Source organism: Magnolia sinica, chromosome 2, assembly GCF_029962835.1.
Source record: "Magnolia sinica isolate HGM2019 chromosome 2, MsV1, whole genome shotgun sequence".
NCBI classification, from domain to species: domain Eukaryota; kingdom Viridiplantae; phylum Streptophyta; class Magnoliopsida; order Magnoliales; family Magnoliaceae; genus Magnolia; species Magnolia sinica.
This window is the reverse complement of record NC_080574.1, coordinates 137,635,020-137,661,405: the sequence shown is the minus strand read 5'-3', so window position 1 is coordinate 137,661,405 and position 26,386 is coordinate 137,635,020. Positions and strand designations below refer to the sequence as shown.

At 41.4% G+C, this 26,386-nt stretch overlaps 1 protein-coding gene across 5 annotated transcripts; it reads right to left on the bottom strand.

The window, feature by feature from the left end:
• Positions 1 to 175: 175 nt before the first annotated feature.
• On the bottom strand, positions 176 to 24,415 carry LOC131237874 (protein MODIFIER OF SNC1 1-like). 5 transcript variants are annotated; one of them, XR_009167452.1, is made up of 11 exons: positions 23,882 to 24,414; positions 17,227 to 17,305; positions 16,436 to 16,516; positions 16,291 to 16,335; positions 14,954 to 15,317; positions 14,630 to 14,726; positions 7,134 to 7,226; positions 6,653 to 6,987; positions 5,031 to 6,434; positions 570 to 3,135; positions 176 to 473 (listed from the first exon to the last, which is right to left on the bottom strand). XR_009167452.1 is itself a non-coding variant. In XM_058235911.1 (11 exons), the coding sequence occupies exons 3-11, from the start codon at positions 17,256 to 17,258 to the stop codon at positions 655 to 657; spliced, it is 4,932 nt and encodes a 1,643-aa protein (XP_058091894.1). In that variant the 5' UTR covers positions 17,259 to 17,305; positions 17,596 to 17,662; positions 23,882 to 24,414; the 3' UTR covers positions 176 to 654. The 5 variants fall into 5 exon arrangements, 4 of the variants coding, with proteins under 4 accessions (XP_058091894.1, XP_058091895.1, XP_058091897.1 ...); XM_058235911.1 differs by adding an exon at positions 17,596 to 17,662 and having other exon boundaries at positions 176 to 3,135; XM_058235912.1 differs by having other exon boundaries at positions 176 to 3,135; positions 6,653 to 6,984; positions 23,882 to 24,415.
• Between the last annotated feature and the right edge of the window lie 1,971 nt (positions 24,416 to 26,386).

Below are 26,386 nucleotides of genomic sequence, written 5' to 3'. Positions count from 1 at the left end.
GTACAGAATGGGCACATCAGAACCACCATGCATGTGATCACAGATGAAACAGCAAGACGAGGAAATGAGAAGCGGAGAATGTTGGAGTTTATAGGACAGAAAAAACGTCTTTCATGATGAACTCAAGTAAAGCCAGCATTGCAAAGGAGGGAGGAGGGCAACTCTAGCCACTCCCTTGTTTTTCTTCCAATTAGAGAGACATAATGGTCATTCAGTGTATATCCTTCACAGATATAGGAAACAGATCTTTTCTTTCTTTACCTTTTCCCACGGATCCTCTCTTTTTAGGGGGTACCACATGAGTAGCCACTATATAGGCGTCTTGGAAAGACTGCCAAAGGTTCTGGTACATTAAAATACTTTGGTAAAGAAACAAAGCTGTTCAAACCGGACACTTTATAAACATCAAAGTCAAGAACATCCATACCTGTAGCCGTTGCTCATGCAGGCCCATGTCAATCAAACTCCACTCGCTGTCACGAAAACCAGTTAGAGAGAGAGAGAGAGAGAGAGAGAGAGAGAGATGAATTTAAAGGTCCACAATACCTATATCAGATGAAACAATGTACCTTTGGATGGGCAGGCCTGAGCTAACAGTTTCCAAACAAGAAAATGCAGTTTGTGGGCTTTCAATCCCCAGTGGCATAAGCGGCATCAACACGGACCACTATTGCGCCCATAGAAGTGGCCCCCACGCCTTGGGTGATTCTGGCCCTGTTCTCTGTACCTTGAGCCTGTACCATGTGAACCATCCCGCAATTCTTCCTGACGGAACGAGTTGTCGCGCTTATTATAGGACCCGACTGGCTGGTATTCATAGTGTGAACTGTGCTTCCGCCTGTCTCCGTTTGTGGGTAGTTGTTGCTTGTTAGCATCTTGCCCCAGCGGGCCGCTCCGACTGCCATCATAAGGTGCTTCCTGCCCTCTGTTAAAACGTCCACTGTGCTGTCCCTGTCGGCGGATCCCCGTAGAAACAGGCTGCTCATAGTGAGCATCTACATTCTCAGTAGCTGCTTCAGGAGAATGGGGCGGGCCTCGGTTTGGGAAGCTGGCATGCTCTTTGGATGAATCTGGGCCTTTCATCTCTCGCTTTACTTCTTGATGGTGTGGGTTATTCATTTCTACATTAGCCTTTTGAGCATCAGATTGATGCGGCTGCACCTGGGCATTGATATCCTTGTTAATTTGCGGGGGAAGATGCAGAAACTCCTTTTCACGACTTTTACTCGCTTGGACTGCAAGTCTTTGACCACCACTGCTGCCCCTTCCCTGTCGATTGTGAGTTGAATACACTTGCGATTTGGGCTGCCAATGAGACAGCACATGTTCGCTGATGCCTTGGCTTTCGTTTCTCAAATTGCTTCTCCCATCCACCTCAACCGATCCAAAGGTGAGTGGCTGATTATCAGATTTACCGACCAGCTCAACGTCTGTATCCTTGGTATCACCGGAGCTGTGAATGTACCCTGTGCTTCTCTGCACCCTTGACTGCTGCCTCTTACCTCTGCCTGCACCTCCATGATCCTTCACAACAACTGGTGCAGCGACCGGTCCAGTTGGCACTGGATCTATATTCCAGCCATCAGAATATTTTTCCTGTTCTTTCAGCCCATGTACATTGATCTTTGAGATTTGTTGCTGGTCAGTGGGCTTCTGGACGGTCCTGCTTGCATCATAAGGGGAAGATAGCCATTCATGGGGAGACTGTAAAACCACAGAAGACTCAACCGGACCCCGTTGACGCCACGATGCATGCGTTTTTCCATTCTTGATATGCTTAACTTCCACATTCTTGGCCTCAGCTGTGTGTCCTGCTTTCCCAACCACCAAGGAATCCAGTCCACTGCTTTTGGTGCTCTGAGAACCATGCTCTGTTTTCACCATCCCCACATCAGCTATAGCTTGAGCTGAGGAAGCCAAGGGCAGTTGAGAGTTTTCCTGCTGTGACCACTCCTTGGCTACAGGCTTCGGGACATACCTCTCCATTTCAGCTCTCTTACCTTTCATCGAATTACTCTGCACTCCATGGCCATTTTTGCCAGAGGAATGACTGCTGTCAGCGTTAATGTTCTCACCAGATTCTTCCAATGGCTCGCCCTTGTTCGCAGAACGCACAGGCGCCCAGATGGTAGCACCCTCGTTTCCGTGGAACTTCTGTGCATTTCTGGATACCCTCTTGTGAGGCTGAGGCTTCCAGTGGTTGTCTGCTCTTCCATGGGTTTCTTCAATTGGTCGCAACCACCCTTGCTCTGCAGATACCACCTCTTCATCCTGAGAATCCCGGCCCTTCACAACCTCACTCAAAGCTTCTGCCTGGACTAAGCTGCCAACCACTACAGTTTCTGGAGACATCGGCTTTCCGCTTTGGATGGAAGCTTTTGCAGGATACCCTCCTGTTGGGGCGGAAGATGGAAAATCAGTAAGCGGCAAAGGCTCATCGGGCTTGTGCTTGTTCTTGGCAATCCTGTTATTTTTCTTCTTGTGCTGCTGCTGAGGATGGTCATCGTTGGTATTGGTGTTACTGGGCCAGCTAGATTCGGCACTTGATGCATTTGCATTGACAATCACATTTCCTTGAACTTTAGCAAATCCAGTGGCGAACGTCTTGTCAGGCAAATGCTTCTCCTGTACATGGTTCTGCCTTCTTTTGTAGCCCCTTTGCTTCGGCTTCTGAGCACCATTATCAGAAAGTTGGGAAGTAGTTTTTTCAGATGCAATCTCTTTAGCATTGGCATCCTGTGACAGCAGCACAGATGGGTCAATTGCAACCGCTGTTACTTGGGGAGCACAGCTTGAAGAAGCTTCGTTGTTCACAGGTGATTCAGCTGACTCTTTGGGCTTCATGGCATTCTTGCTGGCCTGAATTGCTGCATCTGAGTTCAAACCAGACACGTGGCCCGGTGACTCACCACAGATGCCAGTGTCGGTTTTTGGTGTTGCAGGCACCTGTATTTCTTCCGGTTTATGCTGGACGGCATTTTTCTCGAGCTTCTGAGTAGGATTTTCTGCCAATGTTCGCCTGTTCAACTCTTCCAACTTTGCCAAAGCCTTCGCTCTCTGCTCTCTGATCCGTTCTTCTTCCTCCTTCAGGAGTTGTTTTGCACGTTGTATTGCCAACTCTTTCATTTTAGCACGCTGACAAAAATGAGGGAAAGGAGGAAATTACACTAGTGCAATCACAATTATGTGATATTTACTCATCCGCATTAATATTAATATAAATAACACATCTAAGTTTCCATGCTCTCCAAAAAAGATTTTCTGTACACCTGGGTGGTGGATCATCTTTTCTAGTCCAAAATGCCAAATTGTCAATTCACTGAACTTCCATTTTTTAATACTTTATAGATCAGTATACTACTATCTGACTTGGCAATGAAATTAGTGCTAGAGAAAGCAGATTCAGTGGTCCCGTCACGACCCTTCCGAAGGCAGCATGACGTTCCTTGGAGGACGACATGTTGTGAGGCCCTATGGTACCGGTTCCCTCCCTCCCTCCCTCTGTGTGTGTGTGTGAAGGATATATGTGTCTATATTTTATTTTTTTGAGAGATTGTGTCTATGTATTACATATAAAAAGGTTAGAGTAGAAAATTCAGTTAAAATAATTAGAATTTCTATATGCATGAACAATAATGTATATAGAAGTCAAATGGTGTTCTTTGCCTCTCTCGAATCCTTCCTTTTCAAGTAATTTTTTGAATAAAAAGTCTTCTTGAAAAAAAGAAAAAAAGTAATTTTCTTTTTTGAATAAAAAGTCTTTTCTTGAAAAAAAAAATTGTGTTTAATTCGGTTTCATTAAAATAATAATAATCTTTTTTTTGGGAGCCTATTTTCCAAATTATACAGATTTTTAAACGTTTAATCAATTATAGGAGTTCAAAAATACATATTTTTAAATGGAGTTTTGCTAAACTATGGGAAGGACGCGGGGCCCCAACTTCTATTAGAACCCCTAACAACAAACTGCCAACATGCAATTTCGGCAGAATAGAAACTTGCTAGATATCCAAACTATGGATGGTAAGACTATCCCACATCAGTGCCGGTTACCTCTTCATCACCTCTGTTTTCTAATCTATGATTTTTTCAATGGGAGCTATTTGTGGTATTAATTCTTTTGTAATTGAGAAACTAACTAACAGCAAGGAGGAGGGGCCTGCTGTAACTTACCCATGATGTGCCTGGCTTATCCTGTGATACCAGATTTTACTATGCCTTGTCGCAGAAAAGATCTGGGACTCAGGTATGCCTAGGCTAAGGATCTTAAGCTGCGGATAGGAGCAACTCAGCATTAGCCAAAGTGTCACTGGTGGATGGCTCCATTTATTTGTAAGGCCTAGCAAGTAGCAACCAAGGGTAGAACATCATCTTCTTTTTTTCCTACAGGCAACGTTAATGCATCTTTTCATTTCAAAAGAAGAAAAGAAGTTTTCAGATTTCATGTGCAATAAACCAGTTTTAATTCATCACTGGTAAAACGCATGCACAATAGCACAATCAATGAATGTAGACTCTCCATCTATTTGATCAACTCATTAGGCAGGTCATTAGGGCATGAGAAAAATAAGAGATTGTTAGAAAAGATTGACCAACGATGTGAATGCAACATATCTTTCCAAAAAAAAGAAAGGGAACTGGATGCAACATACAAATTCAGCCAACTGGATGCGCGCACCTGCACAGTGAATGTCCCAAATCAAACGTGTGCCATTTCAGGAACATGTGGGGCCTTCTTGTTTAGCCCGTTAAAAAGGGGGCTTCTGGAGGTAGCATCCTTTTAAGAAAAACTGTATTAAATGGATTGGTGGGCATTTTGGTCCAGAAAAAGAAAAAGAAAAAGGAAAAAAGGCTTCAAAAGCAACTATATTTGAGTAATTTAAACACATGGAGGTGATTAACAATAAATAATGGAGAATTACATATGTACAGCTGTAGTTTTCCCTAAGCAAAACTACATTAGAACAGTTTCAAACTACCAGTAAAGCATGTCTACATACAACAAAAGACAAAACAGAAGAAGTACACACCTGTGCTTTGTAATCAGCTGAATCGACCGAGGATGTTGTGTATGGGTCTGCTCCTGCCTTATCCAGAGGGTTTGATTCTTGCTTCTCAGGAAACTCTTGAGAAGCATGGCGATCTTGCACACGTGTGTCAAGATGAGCATTGGCATTTGTTGCAGTAACTATAACAGATGATTCTGCTCCAGGAGGCTTCTTTCTCCACTCCTCACCCTCCTGATTATTAAACCTTCCTTTACCTCTATTATCTGCTCTACCTTGCATACCATGCACTCTTGTCTGAATCTGAGAATGAGCCATTTCTCCAAGCCTCAAACAATCTAACATACAGACTGCAGAAGCCTGAGGTTCTACTGGCCCGGACACATCTCTTCCACCAACAGTTGCTTCCAGCCCCATGTCTCCCGTTGAATCATCCACCACATTCTTAGAGGAAGTATTGAGCATGCCACCAGTGGAAGGCTTATCCTTGGAGACAGCGTTGCTGCCAGACTCATGAGTGGAATGATCAGCTTTAACATTCACAGTCCTGAACCGTCTCGTCTTCTCCTTTTGAGAAGAAACAGGTCCAGCTTCATTCCTGCCATCGGAAATCCGGGCTTTTGTGTTTAAACCCTCAATTTTGTCAATCAGAGCAGCATCTTTCTTGATAGCGGGAAACTGTTGTGGGCCTTCTGCTGGATTAGCTACAGTCTCAGGTTTCTTCAGCAAACTTTCATCAACTGCATTCGCCTTGCTTCTACTGTCAGAGGGGTTTCCAGCAGCAGGAACTGAAGAAAATCCTCTCAGATTGTTGATGGGTTGAGAAGAAGCTTCTTCACCTAGTGCTGACTTCGAGAAATCCATCTGTTCATCCTTTCTACTATCTGCCCCCCAGTCAGTCTCTCTCATAGGTGCTCTCTGAAGGTTCCCTCTTTCAGAATGTGGCACGCTGGTAGTCACAGAGTGCTCCCTCTTCTCTTCAGTGTCATTCTCTCCCCAGCCATCATGTGGCTTCAAGAGAACCTTGTATGGCCCTCGATGAGCATCGGGAGCATGACAAGGTTCCATTTGTTCCTTGGACATTGCTGGGCTAGGACCATATCCACCAGGCCTAGCATGAAAATTGCCAGGGTCAGGATGGACATTCTGGTTTGGGTATCTGTAAACATTAGGAGGCCCCGTCCCAATAGCAGGGTAATCTCTTTCGTTGGGATTACAGAAACTCATACGGGGAGGACCATAATAACCATCATAAGGCACTGAACCAGGGTACATTCCAGGTCTAACTGGAATCACAGGGTAACTAGGAACATTGTACGAGTCAGGCATGCAAGGGCGATATGTGTCTCCGGGTTTTGGGTGGTACCCACTTGGACCACCTCCTGGCCTTGGACCTACCTGCGAGTTAGGTACCGGTCTGGCTGGAATCTGAGAATGAGAATAATCAAAATTGGACAGTCAGGGATCTAATACATTCAGGTCTTAATAATCAGTCATGCATATGAATAATTAAATTGTCAGTCAAGAATGCAAATAACTAGAATCTAAAAGCAAGTCTAAATTAGCACATGCAGTTCTAAGAAATCAACAGATAAAAGATAAAAATGTGCCAATTAAATGACTTAACAATAGGTAAATGGACCTGCCTGTGAGTTGGGCATCGATCTAGCTGGAAGCTGAGAGTGATAATAACCAAATGGTTCAAGAGGATAGCTACCCGGAGGGCCCGTTGGTCCATATGGGCCACCTGGAGGTCCCCCTCTATACCATACACCCTCGGCAGGATTTCGGATTGGAGTACCATGCCAAGGGTCAAAATGGTGGGGTGACATGTTCTGATTGTGGTATGGTTGTGCCTGTTGAGGATCCCTTTGCCACTTCTCCATGCTTGGTGGGGTCCCACCTCCGTGGTATGGTGAGGTATCCCTTTTCCAAGTATTTACATTTCCCTTCTCTTCACTTGCATCTACAGATCCACCTTCTAACATATAAAGCAGAAGAATGTGACTTCTATTAACAAAAGAAACAAACAAAAATGGCTAAAATCCTACAAACTGGACCTTTGAGTTGAGATGAAAATATGCCAATCTTTTGAGCAAAATGAGAGTTGAGCAATGATGTACTCACCAGTTGGAGAAGTTGCTGGCCTCTCCTTTTGAGCAGTTACTCCACTAGAAGCTGAACCAGGACGTCCATGAGAACTATGATCTGGCAGAAAGTCTTGCTCAAACAGTAAGAAAAATATCAATATAGAGGAATTATCTCCATAGGCATACCACAAAGTCATGTCATGCAACAAAATCAACAAATAAAATTTTATTTTATTTTTGAAGATTAAATAAACAGATAACTGAGTGTTAAGATGTTAGCAAACTGTCCGCTCAAACAGTAATTTGAACTTAAAGCAGATATTGGATAGCTCAGTAAAAGTAGTTACAACTTACAAGAAATCAATGATATCATCATCTAAGCCCTATCCAAATTAATTGAGGTTGGCTACATGAATCCTGTTCCACCCATTCCACTCTATCAAGAGCCACAACAAATCAACAATATGCTACTCCTATAGTTGCACAAAGCATGACGCGAAGTGGCAACAAACTTGGGTGTGTGAACAAAGTCTCTGTGTTCCATTCAGGTAACACCGTAACAGAATGTGTGTGAACAATAAGGTTTGCAGTTAGCTAAACATTGTGATTTGGTTAAATGGGTAACTTTTTTTTGAATGGTAAATATAATGAGGGCATCTTCATCAATGGGAGAGATCCAATCCTCCAGCCAGAAAATGTGATAAACTGTGAGAATGAGCATGTACTTGGAATTGAAACACCCCCTCGTTCAGTGATAAATACAAGTTCTCGCATTCCAAAGAAATAAATTCTCTATGTCAAGAGTTGCTTGGCTTAATAACTTGTCATTTATTTTTATAGCCTTCAAAAGACAAACTCCACACAGGAACGAAGGGAATGAATCGCCTCACTCTAGAGACTCCGATCAAGAGAGAAGGCGATCCAAGGGAAGTAATTGCTGCTCAAGGGGTCGCGTCTCAATAAGATCCCCAGGAAGCCCTCTCAATCGCAACACTACCATCTCTCTAACCCGTGAGAGCTCTTGACGCTCTGCCCATTCCCTTTCCCAAAACCACTTCTGCAGCTGGAGGGAAGCAAAGGTCGCAATGGAAGACCTAGTCCAACCAAGGAGACCATCGAAACAGAGCACACAACAAAAGAAACACGCAGGGGTTCAATCACCGAAAAAAAAAGAGGCAAAAGCGTCATCAACTCTCGCGAGCACCTAAATACCAACAATGACGGAGATAGGGTGATGCAGAACGTGAAATTCAAATATGACGTGCGAGATTTCAGGCTTAAGATCACGCTAGTTCAGAACAATTAGACAAATTTCATATCTCACATGAAAGTCCAAACATTTAATTAAGGGGAATCTATGCGGGTCCAGGCCTACACATGTTAGTGCTGGATCAATAAAAATTATGAACCAAACGATACTCAAAGATAAGAAATAATCATCCACACATGCACAGTAATCAATCCCTAATCCAAGGGATTCACTAATTTTAACTCAAGGAACCCTAGGGTGAAAAAAAAGTCAAATAAAGTAAGGGTAATGCAATCTAGGGTTAGGGTTTATGAAAATGGGAAAATAAGAGAAAACCTGAACAGGGAGACAATTCCCGCGAGCGGACAGCAGGCCAGGGCCTGGCGCACGTGCGAGCGGCTCCCACACCTGGAAACCGTTTCCTTAGCCCTGGTCACGCAGGGGTGGGCTCCAAACTCCAAAGTTTTAAGGCGATCCGAGCTACGGGCTGTGCGCGGTGCTCCGCCAAAGTTTCAACCCTCCTACAAGGCCAGATTCTGGAGACTGGCTGTAGGGAGAAGATCCGCTGCAAAACTGATGGATTCGAGGCGAGGATGGCTGTAGAAGGTGAGATATATTGATGGAAGAGGGTAGGGGCAGATGGGATAAATGTGGCTTCGCACCACGGTAGTTAGCCCTTCGAAAAGGGAGGGCTTCGCACCCACTTGAATTTTTCCACAACTCAAAAGCTCAAAGAGTAGAAAAAAACTTGCAGGAATTTTTATTAAACTACAATGAATCAAAAGAACTACAAGGGGTGCCTATTTATAGGGAAAACCCTATACCCCAAAACTCGCGCCATGTGCACAACCTATTACTTGACGATGAAGTAAACTAAAACAAAAACTAACCAAAAAAATCTAAAGCGTTCATGATATTCTAAATAACATAAATAATCAAAACCTAAATTATGAACTTAATCCAACTAGTGGGCCCCAATCATGAGATCCCAAGATGGGCATTACTTGATTATCGGGCCCACTCCAAGGAACCAAAACTCAGTCTTCTAGCTAGGGGGCCCTCCCTGAATGTCGTCATCAATCCAGATCGACGGTGGGGCCCTCCTTCGTGCGTACGTGCGTAGGGGGGGTGGCGTGCGTGTGCGTGTGTGCATGATGCCCCCATCATAGGGAAGGCAAAGTTTGGATTCCGGCAGGCAAAGGGAGAATGATCAAAGATAGGAAAAGGGTTTCCTAAATAGTTCGACCCTCTTAGGGAACTTGCCAACCATCTTTGTGGACAGATTTCCAAAGGAATGAATGGACATCAATTTCCACAAGGTTTTCAGAGACTTAAAAATAGTAAGAGAAGTAATTATCCCCACGAAGAATAGGTTTATGGTAATTCGGGGATTTGCCTTTGCCAGGATGAACAACGAAGAGGAAATCGCTAACCTCGTTGAAGGCATGAACAGAGCAAAGTTCAATGGCAAAGGAAATTGAGTTCAAAGAGGCCACTATGGGTCTTCAGAGATTAACAAGGAGGCATCCAAGTCAAGGAAAGGACCTCGAGGGGTTCCGTTTGTCAACGCCGGCCCATCTCCCGGAGCTTCACCCCCTCTTCCTCCTCTCCTCGCCAAAGCAAGAAGTGCCACAAAATCCTTCGAGGATGAGGTGGAGGGAACCACCCTGAACTCCTCATTGGGAGATAAGTCATCGAGCATTCCCCTTCCCACACCATCAACCGAGGAGGCTCACCCTGTTTGGATCTAAAAGCTTGACTCAAACCAAACTCCGCCAATGCACTTCCACGCATAGATTATTGAGAAAGCACTTCCACGCTCGAGCCCTCTGCTCCAAACACATGTTTGCCATCTGGACAACTTTCCAACATTGGCTCTGAAATCTGATGCTTGCTCAACGCCTCTCCTACCCTCCCTTCCCTGCTAGCGAATCAACATTAGGGGCATTAAAGACGCAACTGGAGAGCATTTCGATTTTGCAGACACCGCTAAAGGAGACGACTCCAATCCTATCATGTTTCCTCCTGACATCAGAGGCCTTTATGTCACTGTTGATGTGCGTCTCGAATGTTCTTACGTAGCCAAAGGAGACGATTCGAATCCTTACATGTGTCCATCTAATTTATCGACGCTTCGATGTTGGTGTTGAAGGTATGGCCCATCTTTCAGATGATCTAGAGGGAAAGGCCCCTCATGTTTCATCCCTCCATCACACGAACTTTGATAATCCTCTCGCTCATCGAGGGGTTTTCCTTATTGAACCCACATGCAACATTATTCCTTTCGATGACTTCCTTCCCCAACCTCCTACTTTCGATGATTTTGCACATATGGATAAGACCTTGGATATTCCTCTCCTTAAGACATCCCCCTATCTGAATCATTCTCGGAGTCTCTCCCTGAAGGTTCTGGATGGTTTGGTCGCAATTGTCGAAGGTAAGAAATGGATCTGTGATGCCATATCTCATGTGGGTCATGTTCTTGGGGTAGTCTTTAGGAAGGGAGATGAGGATCACATTGCTTTACTTCAGCTGATGGAAGCAAGAGGTCTACATATGGAGTTGGATTCTCAAAAGATCCCCGTCGTCAAAGGGTTGCTGGGAACTAATAAACCTGGGGGTTGATCAAACATGTATGGTTGAAGCCATCCCTAGATGCGTAACAAAAGAGTGTGGTGTTAGATTAGTTATCGAATGAAGATTTTTAGTTGAAATGTTGGGCTTGCGTGTCCCCTTAAAAATACCCCGATTAAAGATGTTAGCAAGCAGTTCAAAGCCTGCCTTATTTTTCTCAAAGAAACTAACTCTAGTCCTTAGATCGGGTCCTAGTTGATTCCATCTGTTGGCACAAAGGGCACTACAGTAAGAAACTCTACGCTAACAATGAACTGAAGAGGGATGTACATGAAGTGTACAGGCACTTATTCCTCAACTGTGAGGGGAAAGGCACATTCAATTCTGAGGTAAATATATTCTACACTTACATTTTCCATATCTGCATCTTAATGATTCCATATTTACCATTGGTTGTTATATGTCATCAACAGATTGTTAAATTCCGTGATGCAACTAGAATGTTCGGGCACCAGGCTGCGAAGAAGTCGAGGACCACCATTATGCCATGTGAGTTGCTACATTTAGAGTTAGTTTTTATATTATTTTACAAAATTTGAAAGTAATGAAATATATTTAAAATTCACATACGATTAGCAGGCCGTGTACGGGACTGCCTGCGAGGTTTTATAATAGTTGGTTGTATATGTGCTCGCGCAGACGGTTTCATCCTCACCCTGTGAAAGAAACTTGGAGCACATTTTCCATTATTCATGCAAATAAGCTCAATAGACTGAGGTACGAACGGCTTCAAACCCTATTGTTTGCCACTACAATATGAAGCTACGAGAGAAGCTGCTCTAATCCGAATGAAAAAGAAAAGCATAGGAGGACCCACTCGACTTGATGGTGGTTGGACAATACATTTATTTAGGATGAAGACGAGGACCCAATTTACCAGTGGGTTAGGTCAGATGACTTGAATACTTCAATAGGCGATCGAAGCCGGATGTTGTGGAGGAGGCAGCAAGACAAGGGATCAATGTTGATGCACATGTGGAACAACAAAGATCTCCTTATGAGGCATTCGACCCATTGACGAGGAGTCTGGTGGGCAATCTACGGCAATCACTATTACGCGGGACACGTGGTGGGGAGACACTGTCCGACACCGACATAGAGAATGAATCGACGGGTGGATCCAGTGATGGCGATAAGTCTGATAACAGTGATGTAGGTGATGGTGACTCTAGCGACAGTAGTGATGATGGTGATGATAGCAGCGGCGAGGGTGTGAGTCAGTCTCAAAGGACTCTTAGCCATTTTCACTGGGGAGGGATTTCGATCATGCCACACAGGACCCTGACCATGGTTCTCGTCTAGGAAGACCATGGCCTCATCTTATATACAATAAGAAATACGATCGCCAGAGGTTACAAAAGAAAAAACAGACACAAAAGTTTTCTGATTTTGAGGAGTTACTGGCAAATGCACGAGGGACACAAGCGTTCGTGGGAAGCGAGGTGGCTCTAGTTCCAGTTCACAGACGAGGGAGAGGAGCTCGAGTTACAAACCACAGCATGGATATGGATCAAAGACACAGGAGAGTAGCTTGAGTTCTATGCCACAGTATGGGTATGGATATGAAGCTAGTAGATATGCGGGGAGTGACTCCATCAGCTATGGATCATCATTTTTTTACAACGGTCGGGACTACACTTCCGCATACGGGCAGGTATATGAGCAACAGTATGGATATGAAGGGCAGTATGGATACCCAGTAGCTCCATCTATGCCCATCCCAAATTAATATCAGCCACAGACTGTGACTATTACACAATACCCATGAAAGGCCGCATTAGCTCAGTTCGGAGAGGATGAGTACCAACATTATGTCAGAGAGTATCTTAATTGGTATCATTCAACTATTACCCGAAAACAATACTATCGATTTGTGGAGCAATATTCTTCACAGCCCCATCGAGATGGAGACGATGATTACAAGCCACCGCGTAACTCTATGTAGGTCTAGGCAATAACCAATCACATCATTGATAGGTATGTTTTTTAAATTCTACTATATCTTTTGCTTTTAAATGCATTGGATGTGTTTTCATACATGTCTTGATACATTTATAAATGTTATGCACCATATTTGAATATAGTTGCCTTGGTTCAATCGAACAATGCATAGCTTAGAATCCTATACAAAGGAAACCCATCATGTGCACTTCTTTTTTGAGATTTTAGGATTTAAAAGTGTATTAAGGTCTTTTTTAATAATCCTTGAAATTTCATTGAAAAATTCAACCAATTTCCCAATGTTTCCCCATGTTTCCCAAAAAGTGTGATAAATTACGCGATACAAACGATATATCCCATGCGATAACCGATACATATCTATATCCCAAGGTTGCGATACATTGCGCGATACCGATATTTTGAACACTGCCTTCTCTTTCCCTGCTTTTGTTTTTCTCCTCCTCCTTGTTGTCTTTCTCCGTCTTTGAGAGGACCTCCCTCTCAGCCTTGTTTTTTAATAATATTTCTTATCTTTCAAAAAAAAAAAAAAATCTGAATTCCCCAATCTGACTAGGCTATCCCCCTCTACTAATATCTCAATCGCTTGCTGCTTTTCGCCCTCAAGGGACGAGGGAGTCTTGAACTCCTTTCCAAAGAAATCTCTCGGATGCCAAGGTTGAAGACCCGATGTGTCTCCTTTCACAACTGTAGGGGCTCTAACCAAACACAACCATGACAGATACACCGATGAGGCATCATGCTAAATCTAGAGTTTTTTTCAGTAAAATGATTCTTCTACCTAATCTCTCATCCCACGGTCCAGCATCTCTATAACCACACTAGAGCAGTCTGGACTTATGGCGCTGTAGCGGCTTTCACGTGGCTCGCTGGAAGAAACAAGACTATGACAGTGGATAATCTTCACAAGAGAGCTATGATTCTCGCCAACATCTGCCTCCTTTGCTATTCGGATGCGGAATCAGTAGACCATCTCCTCATTCATTGACCCTTCACAAGAGAAGTCCAGAAAAACATTATCCTCTTCTTTGGCGTCTCCCGGGTGATGCCTATCTCAATTGCAGACCTCTTTCATTCTTGGCATTTGGGAGGTCCGAGAGGCACAAGAAATTCCAGTTGGCAAGTTGTGCTCCCCATGGTTATCTAGTCCATCTGGGGCAAGAGGAACAACCGTTGCTTCCGAAACAACAGATGTTCTTCTCTAAGGGTTATCGAAAGGGTTTTTCGTTGTATTAAAGACTAGGAATCTTAATTGCATGTTGGGTTGTATTTGCCTTTTCCCTTTTTTTCTTTTCTTGTTGCTTTGTTTTTCCTTTTCGCCTTTTTGGCTTGAATAAATCCTTATCTTTCAAACACACACACACACACACACAGAGAGAGAGAGAGAGAGAGAGAGAGAGAGAGAGACTCCACAATCTTCTGCAGATTTCATATGTTAAAGTCTTTGAATAACCTTTTTCTAGCCCTCTCAGAGAGAATCCATGATCTTTACAGGTTTCAAGTGTTAAACTTATGAATATCAGGGGATCAAAGCCTGCTGCAAAGTTAACAGGGCAAGAACTAATACATGTTTTGTGAATGCAAAAGTAGGACCAAAAGCTAAATAAGAATATGAGAAACTCTAAGTTCGCCGAACAATGCAAGGCTAAATTAAACAGTAGACAATTGAAGTTAAGTGTGAACATAAGCACCTTGTCGTGAAGGCAACTCTGAACTCTTTTCAGAGCCAAGTGTCGGAAAATCTCCAGAACTCAGAGTGAAGTCACTGATCCTGGAGGATGCAGTTCCCTGCAAAGTATAATAGCGGAAGCTAAAAGAAGCCAGTAAAACGAAAAGATAAAACAAAAGAAGCAAGTGAAACCAGTATGAATAGAGAAAAACGAAAGCAAAACGATAATTATTTGAGGAACTGGACAAAAGTAAACAAATAGGAGAACTTTGGATACAACATTATTAAGTTGTTCATTTTGTAGTTAAAAATACAAAGTGAGGTTAGCAGAATAAGAGCAATATACCAATCTCTCAGCAGTTCCTGGTCCTCCCCATGCACCTGAATTTTCAGCCACGGATTCAGCGAATCGGGATAGCTGAGAGCTACCTGGTCTTGTTTCAGCACTTCGAGGGCGCAGTGAAGCAACCGATGTCTGATTTGTTGCAGACATCCCAGATGCTGATGATGGCCTTGAATTTGGACCCCATGCATTAGCTGCAGGTTCGTGAGATCTATCACTACCGGCTGTTGATGGCCGAGTTCCACTTCCGCCAGATGAAGGACGACCATTAAGCGAACCTGCAGTTCCATTGGTATGAGGTGACAGTGCTGAGGAACTCCAAGCATTCAGTGTTGAAGATGGACGGCTGCCCCAGCTTAATGTACCCCTACATACACACCAGAAGCCACGTCACTGCATCTATTAGAATTTTGAGCGCAAAAAGAGGTTACTGGACCAGAATACACGATAACAATTTCCAAATTGACAAGGATGTGTGGAAGGAGACAACTATATACACCCAAACAGTCTGCTAAATACAGCCATCCTATCTATTCTTTGTTACACAGTAGTACAAAGTCTTATACAATCAAAAGTAGAAATCATTAGATTATTCAGCAGTCAATGCCCCCATCATCATCAACATCCTTATCAAAGTGTGTTGTCCCAGCTGTTTACCCATGCATGCATGCATTCTTCCATTTCACACCACTCATCATAGCCTTGTCCCAGCTTTCCTTCTGCATGTGCATGTTTATGTGTCTGTGTGTATGCATATAACATGCCCACTCATGGGCAGGTTAGCATTGAGCCCAAAGACTTCAAATGACACATGGGGCAGTCCAATCATTGACCTGGAATGTCCAATCAATTCCATACCACTAGTGGCAGGTCATAATGCGAAAAACACACCGATTCAGTGATTCTAACCCTTTGAATGTGAATATTTTATTACAACCATCCATTTTTATGAGCCGTAGACAGGATGGTTAGCATCATATGTCCAAAGTGCTTGCCTGAAATCATTAGCAACCATGGCGGGGACTAGCAAATAGATGTTTCAAGATAATGTCCAAGCTAATTTTTTTGTACTTATCTTGACCTCCCCACTTTTTTTTATTTTGATTTTTGCATCGTGCCTCATGGCCTACCAATAGTGATGTGAAATGAATGGACACCCTAGAGCTAGGATTGGATTGTACCACATGTCATTTAAAATCTTTTGAGCACAATGCTAACATGTCAGTGAAGGCAGGCATGTCAGCATTCCCCATATATAATTATGAACAAATTTTCTGTTTATGAAAAGGACAAAAAAGATTGAAAAACATAGAACTCGGGGTGATGAAGAATAAACTCACTTTGGTACAATTTCCACATTAGGGTCCAAACCATGGTTCTCCAACCTAGAAATAGCACAGCAAAAGGTTTCAGTTGATTGACAACACAAACAAACAAGCTGTTCAGAACATGACACTAGAAATAATTTGGCAGAAAAGAGAATACCTTTGACTGGGTAAATTAACAGGTTTTGGAACAGCAACTTTTCCCAAAACAGTCATGCCTCCTCTTCGTGCAGAAACCCACCTGCAACAACATCAACAAAATAAGACAAGGCAAAGAGCCACGATTATGTGATTTTTATGAATACAATTAAATAAATGATATGAATGTATGAGAGAGAGAGAGAGAGAGATTTCACCATAGCATTTAAAAAGGAATGCATTTTCATATAATTCCAGAAAATATTAATTTGATATGACGTTTAGAACAATTTGTATGCCTCTCTAATAAAGATGGATTGAATATAGATTTTTATGGATATGGATTGAATATAGTTTACAAGAAAAACAACATGCTTTTGCAACAATGACGCAGCAAGCTACTGGGTGGTCTAAATATGAGACATGGACACCTGCTATAGCTTTCCAACTACATCATATAAATGATTCAACATGCATTAAACATTTGCAGAAAATGAACATGAAAAACAAAGTAATGCTTCCCAATTATCATGAACCAATACAGTATGCTTATATACTCGTCATATTGGGAAAACATAAACATTGATGCAGCATTAGCATCCATCACAAGGGCATGAGGTATGCCAATGAGCAGAGTTCAGTATCAAGCACGATTGCTGGGAAACATTTAATCTAAAAATCAAAACTGATGAAACCATGGAGATGGTAAGATGGATCGTGCTCTCCACTGGGGCATTATTTCTCACAGAAAAGAAAATAAGTAGCTGACACAATAATGGCAATGGTAAAAGGTACAGAAAGATGACATGATACCTCCGCTCTCCTGTCAACATGCTTGAAGCCATGGTTCAATTGGAGTGGCCACAGGGTCATTCAATCAGTTCGATAGGTCCTGTTTTAAGACCAAATAAATTGTAAAAGTATCCGGTGACAGATGGCAGCCAGCAAACAAAGGCATTAAAACCAAACATTTAGTTCAATAACATGGATAGGCCAATCAAGTAAGTCGATCATTCTCAACAACAAATTGGAGTTCAGACTCCATTGCAAATAGCATCCAGCTAATAAAAACACTTAAGAGTCAACAATAATTTATTTTAAAATAACTAAAGGGAAAACAAAACAAAACCAAAAAAAAAAAAAAAAATCTCAATAATATAAATGCATGAACAATGTTCTCACTAGCAATTCGATAATATCTCCCTGAATCACTGTCAAATGTCAATCGAGAAATGGGGAAAGGCAACTTCTGCAGCAGACAATGACAATTTCACATCAAAACTGAAACTGCATAAAATGCCCAGGTTCAACATTTTTTAGAGAGGCAACCAACAATTTTATAGAGAGGGAATGAGTTCAATACAAAGCAGATGACAAGACATCATCCCATTAAAACAAAGAAGAAACTCCCAAAGAGCCCTCGAATAACTTGAAGGGACTATCTGCAGAATCCTAGTGCATTCTAGGCTTCAAGCCCACTCAACGACCAACTGCACGCTGACAAGAACAACTTATCCCGAAATCTCCTACTATAACGTTCAAGCCAAACCACCTGATATAATCATCATAATCTACGCCTTATCCCAGCTAATTGGGCTCAGCTATGAAGAAACCTATACCAAGAGAATAAGAGGCCATAAAGAAGACCTCTTGCATTCCTTCCCACCAATGTGCCAAGCTTGATGGTCTCCAATTTAAATGGCATGACTCACTCCACTCCAAACAGCCTGAAGAATTTCCACCAATTGTCCAACACAAGCAGGCAGTGCATGAATATATGATCCAGCATTTCAGCATCCTTTGAGCATAAAATGCAATAATTCAGAATTATCATCTTCCTACTGCTCAAGTCATCAATCATGAGCACCTCACACAAAACCCCAACATGCGTGGAGGTCCCAGGTACTTCCATATACCGGGATCACTGTTCATAGTATCAGTATCATTACATGTATCACTGGCTGGGGATATGGAAATGTGTATCGATACCTGGAAACATATCACTGACTGAGGGAAACATTTGGGAAAACACAAGGAAATGATGAAATTTCTCAATGAAACTTCTGAAGATGCTAAAATACAAATTTTTGAATATTTAGGAATCAAATAGTTGCAAAAAAGACGCATACATAATAAGTTTCTCTTTAATGGGGGTCTCAAAGCATGTAACGCTGACTTGGGGAAACGTTAGAGAAATGTGGGGAAAATGGTGGAATTTTTCAATGATACTTCAACTTCAAGAGATGCTAAAATAATATACAACCCTCCATCCACTCATCCGTCCAACCAACCATCCATGCATGCATACGGCATACCTGATTCATCCATCCATCCATGCATACATACATGATTCATCAATACATTAGATTTATTAGCGGCGGTTCGGGTCGGCCGATGCAAACAAAGGGGTCGGCAGCTCAAGAGGACCCCACTATGAAGTTTATGTGAAATCCACCCCAACCACCAAGTGCATCACCCCTTATTAGCCCAAGGCTCAAATCTCAGCTCCATCGGTGATTTAGGTGGACGCGATTGGAAACAGTGTACAGGGCAACGTTCACCCTCTAAATGGCTTCCCTTGGTGTGGCTCACATGAATAACGAATGGGCCTGATTTTTGGGCCCCAAGACTAAATTTTGGGGTGGCATCTAATAGTTGGAATGGATTTCATATAATCATCCCGGTGGACCCTATAAAAATTAAGGGTGGACATCTCTCTCCCAATTGTTTCCTTTGGTGTGCCACACTTGAATCATAGGCTAGCCTAATCTTTTTGCCTCGGACCTCCTAACAAGGGATTACATATCTAATGGTCGGAGTGGATTTCACATACACATCTCAATGGACCCCATAAAAAATGAAGGGCGGAGTTCCTCTCCCAATCCCAAAAAAATAAAGACAAATATTTCTGATGATATATTAAAAAACAAAAGGGAATTTCATGGGACACCAAGCCTTGATTTTTTATTTTTTTTATAAGGCCCATTGTGATGTGTATGTGAGATCCAATCCGACCATTAGGCCCAAGGCCAAAAAATAAGCTGACTTGTGATTCAGGTGAGCTAAACCAAAGGTAATAGTTGGGAGAGAGACATCCACTCTTGATTTTTACAAGGCCTGCCATGATAATCATATGAAATCTACTCAACCATTAGATGCCACACCAAAATTTAGGCTTGGGGCCCAAAAAATAGGCCCATCCATGATTCAAGTGGGCCACGCCAAGGGAAACAATTTAGAGGATGAGTGACACACTATTTCCAATCATGTGGTCTACCTGAATCACGGATGGAGCTGAGTTTTGGGCCCTCAGCCTAACGGGGGGTGACGCATCTAGTGGTTGGGGTGGATCTCACATAAACATCACAGTGGGGCCCACTAGAGCAGCCGACCCCTTTGCTCACACAGCCAACCCGAGCCATGGTTAAGAAATCTAACAGAAGGCACTCTAATGATAATTGCTTAGATTAATGAGGTAGCATATTGAAAAACATTTTGACAAAAGGTGCCATAATGTCAATTCCATGTTAAGTAGGTAGTTTTCCGTAAATTTTCCTAAAAATTATCCAACTGTTTGTGGGTGTCATTTAGACCCCAATAGATGGATTTCTCACATAATTGGAAAAGATTTGATAGATGATGATGGTGCCATTAAAGTTAAAAGCTCATATGAGCCTCATCCCCTGAGTTAAAACTTAATTTCGATGGTTGTTTGATGGGAAATCCGTGCCCCACCATCTTTGGGGGTAATTACAGACAGCAACTACAGGTATTCTTCAGTATGTGATGTTGTGAGAACAAATAATGTGGAAACCTCAGCTTTTTGGGAAGGCTTGAGCTTAGTCTCGCCCTCACATTCCGATCATTTGATCATCAAAGGGATTCAAGTAATGCCATTAAGTGGGCCTCAAGACTCCTGGCCCATGGAAATATGCAATCTGCCTTTGGTTTCCTCTGTTTCTACAATAATATGTTGGTTGGTTTATAAAATAAAAAATAAATGTCACTTCTAATTGAATGAAACATGTGCAAGCACATGAAATAAGACGTACATGCATTTTAAGATCAATTAGAAATAGATACAACAACATGCATCGAATACTTCTGGCGTGGTTAATTTAAGTACAGAATTGCATAAAATTTAAATAACGATGGTTACAACAGACGTGTGGTAAATCTAACATGAAATTTCCCATCAGCTGACTCCACAACCAGCGCATGAAAATCCTATACTTCAATTCTAGTCCTTTCCACAGACTTAGCAAGATCCCTAATCCAATCCTCGTTTCAATACCACGTTCTCTGCCCATACATCAAAGCTTGTCATTTTCTCTTTTCCAATAACTAAACAGCATAAAACTCCATGATCCATTGTACTATAGAGAAAGAATTCCGACGAAAAAAAGAAAGAAAGAAAAAAAAAAAAAGCACAAAATCTGATTCAGACAAGGGTGAATCTCGAAACAGATAGTAAGAAAGGATCGCAAACCATAAATAAATCAAACCCAAGATTTCAAAGAAAATCATACGTGCTCAAGCAGAAATATCGACAACAGGGATCAACATTAAAAAATGGAAAAAAGAAGAATAATGATATAAAAATCCAGCATCATAATCGATCGCTCAAAATCCTAGAATCATCAAAACAAACCCTAAACTTGAATAAGGACTTGCCTGGGAAGCTGATGACTTTTCCTTGGTTTCTTGAAACCCTGGGAAGAGAAAAAGAGACGAAAGCGAGAAAGAGAGAGATCCGAACAGCAATTGAAGGTGATGGAAGAAATCGAGAATGAGAATCTCTCTCTTATATACCCAAGAAGGGAAAGGGGATTTGCAAAGAGAGAGATAAATGGTGCACAGGTTGGGCTGAGGAAATACGAGGGTACGAGTTCGGGCTTGGGTCGCCTTTATAGGACGATGTGTTGTATGATGTTCGACCGAACAGGTAGGGTGTCAATGGGCTATTGGGCTGGGTTTAGCCCTCTTAATTGGGCCTGTCGATGGGCTACACTTGTCAAGTACGGCCTAATCAGTTTTCAAATTATGTGAAAAATAGCCAGAAACAAAGATAAGGATATTTAGGTAATTTTAATGTATTTTATTTGTACGTTTGGTCATTTTAAAATGTTGATAAGAATACCCCACACTGATGTGATACCACACCTGAGCTTAGTGGGGCCCACCGCAGTGTGGCACCCACTATGTGGGTCAAGTGAAGCCTAAACTTAAAAAATCATTACAATCAAAAGCCTGAGTAGGTCACACCACTAGAAAGAATGTAAAATCACGCCTAAACTCCTATACGTGTACAAGTGACCAACATCCGTTGTGAATTTGGTCCGTTGATTACGATTCCATGGTCCACCAAACGGAATTTTGGTTTTTCCAATAGCAAGAATTTTATCCAACACAGGGACTACCCAAATACCATGGTATTTCCAGACATACAATCATTGTGCAATGATGGTATTAATCTCATCCAATACAACTACATACCATTTAATCACACAAACCAAACAAGCCCTTAATAAGGTGGATGACAATCAATACCAAAATATGCTCAGTTTTATGGGCATTGTGTTGGCTTTGGAGGTGACAGCCATCGAGCATATTTAAAAGAGGTGTAATTGATCTAGGACAAATGGGATGGCCCAATTTATCAAGGGTGGTGATGGGCTTTAATTTCAATCAAACATTGCATTTGCATGTTGGAGCTTACTCTTATCAAAAAAGATAGAAGGTTGAGAGAACTTGGAGAGCACCCAACAAACACATACCGATGCAATCAAGTGGCTCGATAGTGACATGCATAATCAGGGCTTAAATAGTTGGGATTGGATGGATGTATCGATTACAAATCAAGATCCCTCAGTCATAAATGATAAGCTGCATGCAAAGATCATCATCTAAAAAACATAAATAGCCCATAACGGCCATGCTATCCAAGATATTGCTAAACTTACGGGCTTTAATGGAAAGAGTGCCGCTAAGTAGAAGGATGAGAGGGACAATTTAACAATTGTTATGGTGGGCCACTTAGTTTCAATTGTACACATGGCACAATTGTATGATGGCCCATACCATCCAAATCAATGATGTCAACCACTCGCTTTCAGACACATGCCCGTGACTTTTACATTTGCAAGCTAGACCATCTAAATCGATGATTCAACTATCGACGGTGGGTCCATCTGGTTTATGGCATAGTTGCACGACAATCATGACTATCCAAATGGTTTACTCAATGTAGGATACTTAGTACAATGTCTATATCTCAAGTAGGCCTACAATGTTAGGGTGCATAGGGTAATTAATATATGATAGGATAATTTATATTGTTTTAACAACAAAGAGCGACTGGCATGCAGGCTTATACTAACATATATTGTCTCTATCAAGCACCAATTGTCATTAAAGCTGTTAACCGCGATAGAATGGCAATAAATGAGTAATGTTGTCCATGTTGTGGGATAAGGCACGACAAACACATGGCTCGAGAAGAAAAAAAATGCAATCAGAGGTTCCGCCGATTCGGCATCACAGATTAAAGAAAAGATGATCACTTGATAGCACGACTAATGTGCAGTGTGAATTCCACATGCACAAGATGCATATTGTTAATAGGAGAGAGTAAACCATATGAAAATTTGTTATATTCATTCCAAAAAAATAAATTTAAAATTTAAAAAAAAAAAAAAAAAACATATACAGGGTACATCCATGTAGATTATATGTATATGAATAAGTATGAAATTAAAGAGAGACCAATTCTAATTATCTGAAATGATATTTTACCATATCTCCATCCTAACAACCCTCTCAAACTCAATGTGATACATGAGGATTGTTTGAGTTTGAAGGAAAGGTATGCATTTATTGATAGACAGAGAAAAATAAATGCCTATGTCAAGCTTCGGCAAATAGTAGTAAAATCCAACACTGGGAACATAACGAAGTGCCAGAAAAATATATATCAATGGAGCTCTAGATCATCTGACCTAAGTAAAATAGCAGTGCCAACATTACCTCTCTAAAAATAAAAAATAATATAACCAGATTATCTCTAAATAGCCAATGAAGTAAAAAACTTTTGAAAAATGGATGAGATGAATGAGAGAGGTAGTCCATATGATTTGCAAATGTCCAAAATCAAAGCTAAAAATATAGATAGCAGCGACTAAGAGATAATGTACCATCTTAACATATTCATGTGTAATGACTTAATTTGAGAAAATAAAAACCCAAAAATAAGAACAATCGATCATCAAAATGACAAGCTCAATTTGGCATAAAAACATGGGTAGTTGGAAAGATAAGAACAGGAAGACAATTCGTTGAAAGAGATAAACAACGAAATCAATGAATGATATAAACAAAATCTAACAAGATCACAAATGATAGTAATAATGGAGCATGGCTCAAATTTATTTAAATATGGCATACTCAAAGTATTGAAGGGATATCTTACTATAAGAGATGTAGGTTTTTGTATGACATGTTTTCTTGAAAGGAAATGGCCAATGCTGCAAAAAGGGCACGAGGATGTATGGTCGATTGAGGTATGTTCCTATCCCTCATGCTTGATGAACGGGATTTCGATCGGAAGAAAAATTAATAACATTTGGCATCAAAGCTTCAAAAGGACTATCGATCATGGGAGAATCCACCCTCATCTCTCTTCTCTATTAGGTCAATCATCAAAAAGAAGAATCTTATCGGACCAAGGGTAATTTGCTTAAGCCATCCGTCTTAAGCGCGGAAGAAGCAATCTCGCTCGATCCTGTGGGTGGGAAGGGGCTAGCCTCGAGTGGGGTTGGAAAGCTCTTGCCCTGCTTTTCTCTACTATTGCAATGGCAGCTCCACGAGCTGTGCGGAGCTAGACAGCCACCGTTACTTAGGGGTGAAACAAAGACAGAAGTTGGAGAAGATGAATAGTGCGGGCTAAGCTTCTAGGCCTGGATATGTGCATGTGGGTCCTAGAATTGTAGAAATGCAGTCAGATTTTGAGGCTTATGCCTCGTCGTGTGATGTGATTGTGATTCCTCGTCGATATCCCATCCATGGCGGATAATTGATCATCCGTCATCCAATGGCTACAAAATCTCATGGGCTCGGATGCGGGGTGGAGCCCACTGAGATGTTTGTGAGAAATCCACCCGTCAATCCGTTTTTAGAAATTATTTAGACATGAGTCCAAATATGAGGTGGATTCAAAGCTCAAGTGGACCACACAAAAGTAAATAGTTGGGATTTAGTGAGCACCGTTGAAACAATCTTATGGTCATAAAAGTTTTGTTTGAGGACTTTTTCTTCTTCTTTTTTTACATCCCGGTGGGATTGGCCTTATACACAGTTTGTTTGGATGGCATATAAACATCAAGGTGGAGCCTATACATGTTTTAGTAGGAATTTCTTTGTACATTTGTCCCCTTAGAGTGACACTTGAGTTGATCCATTTCAATTTTGGTAGCATGTCCTAAAATAAGCTCAAAACATGGATGAATGTTGTAGATTTCTCATAAACATCTCACATCCTTACGTTGGAACTTCCTCCAAAAGACTTTCCCAAGAAGTTCTTGTAATTTTTTTAGTTGCGAACACATTACACCTTAAAAAGTTTCAGGTGTAAACAATCTACGTGTTATTACGTTCGGCTTTTAAGTAGTAATATATTTACAAGTAAACAAATTGTGTGCCTACCTAGCCTATAAAGTATTTTCAATGAATAAAGTAGGTATTCATATCATAGAGTTTGGGTGGTGAACCATTCACAATTTGCAAATCACGTGAGAAATACTTGATTATTTTTAGGGCCTTAAGAGAGCATTAAAGCATGCACACATTAAATGAATGGGATGTCTTCCAACCATCATAATGGGCTACAAATGCAATCTAGAAGTTTTTAATAGTAGACGTCCCATCTTTCCCTCATGTGGTAGTCCTTTTGATAATGGACGAGCTTCTTTTTTTTTAGGGCCACGTGAGAGCATAAAAGGAAGTACACAATTGATAGATTGGATGTACCATACACATTATGGAGGGCCCATATATCATGAGTGTATATTAACTATTATATTCTAACATGTATAATGTCTTTTTAGTTATAAAGACTTTACCCGAAAAAAGTTATGTTTCAAATTATAGCTAAAAGTTGTAATCTGTTTGCAGCCTATAAAACCTTTACATGCAAATATATGCATCTAAACAGCCCTTATAATCAAATCACATATCATTCTTTTACAACTCAAGGACTTTACAGGCATTCGAGTGACCCCTTGTAAAGCCCATTGCTTGGAACCCTAACAAAGAAGAAGGGGTTTCAAGCTCTCGCATTCGCCCATTTTTCTGTGGGTGCCTTGTTACCCTTGGGATTGTATTGGTTTTGTGACATTGCAGTATATCTATCGAGATTACACAAGTGAATGATCCAAGGCTTGTCATCGAATTGTCTCTTTTAAATAGTTTGGATGTCATAAACACCTTGTAGTAGGCCCACACGATCATCGGTAGATAAGCTTATTCTATAAAGACTTTGGTACTAATGAAATATTGTTCATCCATTCACGTCGGGTTGGAATCTCTATCCGTATTCCACAATGAATTAGACCAATCCCTCTTCCAGCATGCATGGAACCACGAATAGCGTGACTCACGGTCTTCCACCTTACACTGAGCCCCATGGATCTTACATGCAAAGATGTTTAGATGGTTGAAAGTGTCATATGTTGGGAGCTATTGTCCATGTCTGAATATCATATTAACAAATGATTCTAATCACATGATTATGATTATTAAAAAATGAAACTTTCAATTTTGAATGTTAGATCTTTTGTTCATCACGACCTTTGGATTCTCACCCAACAACATCTTCATTAAGCATATTAACGATTTTGCTTGTCCATCTCTACACGCGGGACATATAGTTGATAAAATTACAGTTAGTTTTATATGACTGTAAGTTGCATGTAGACTA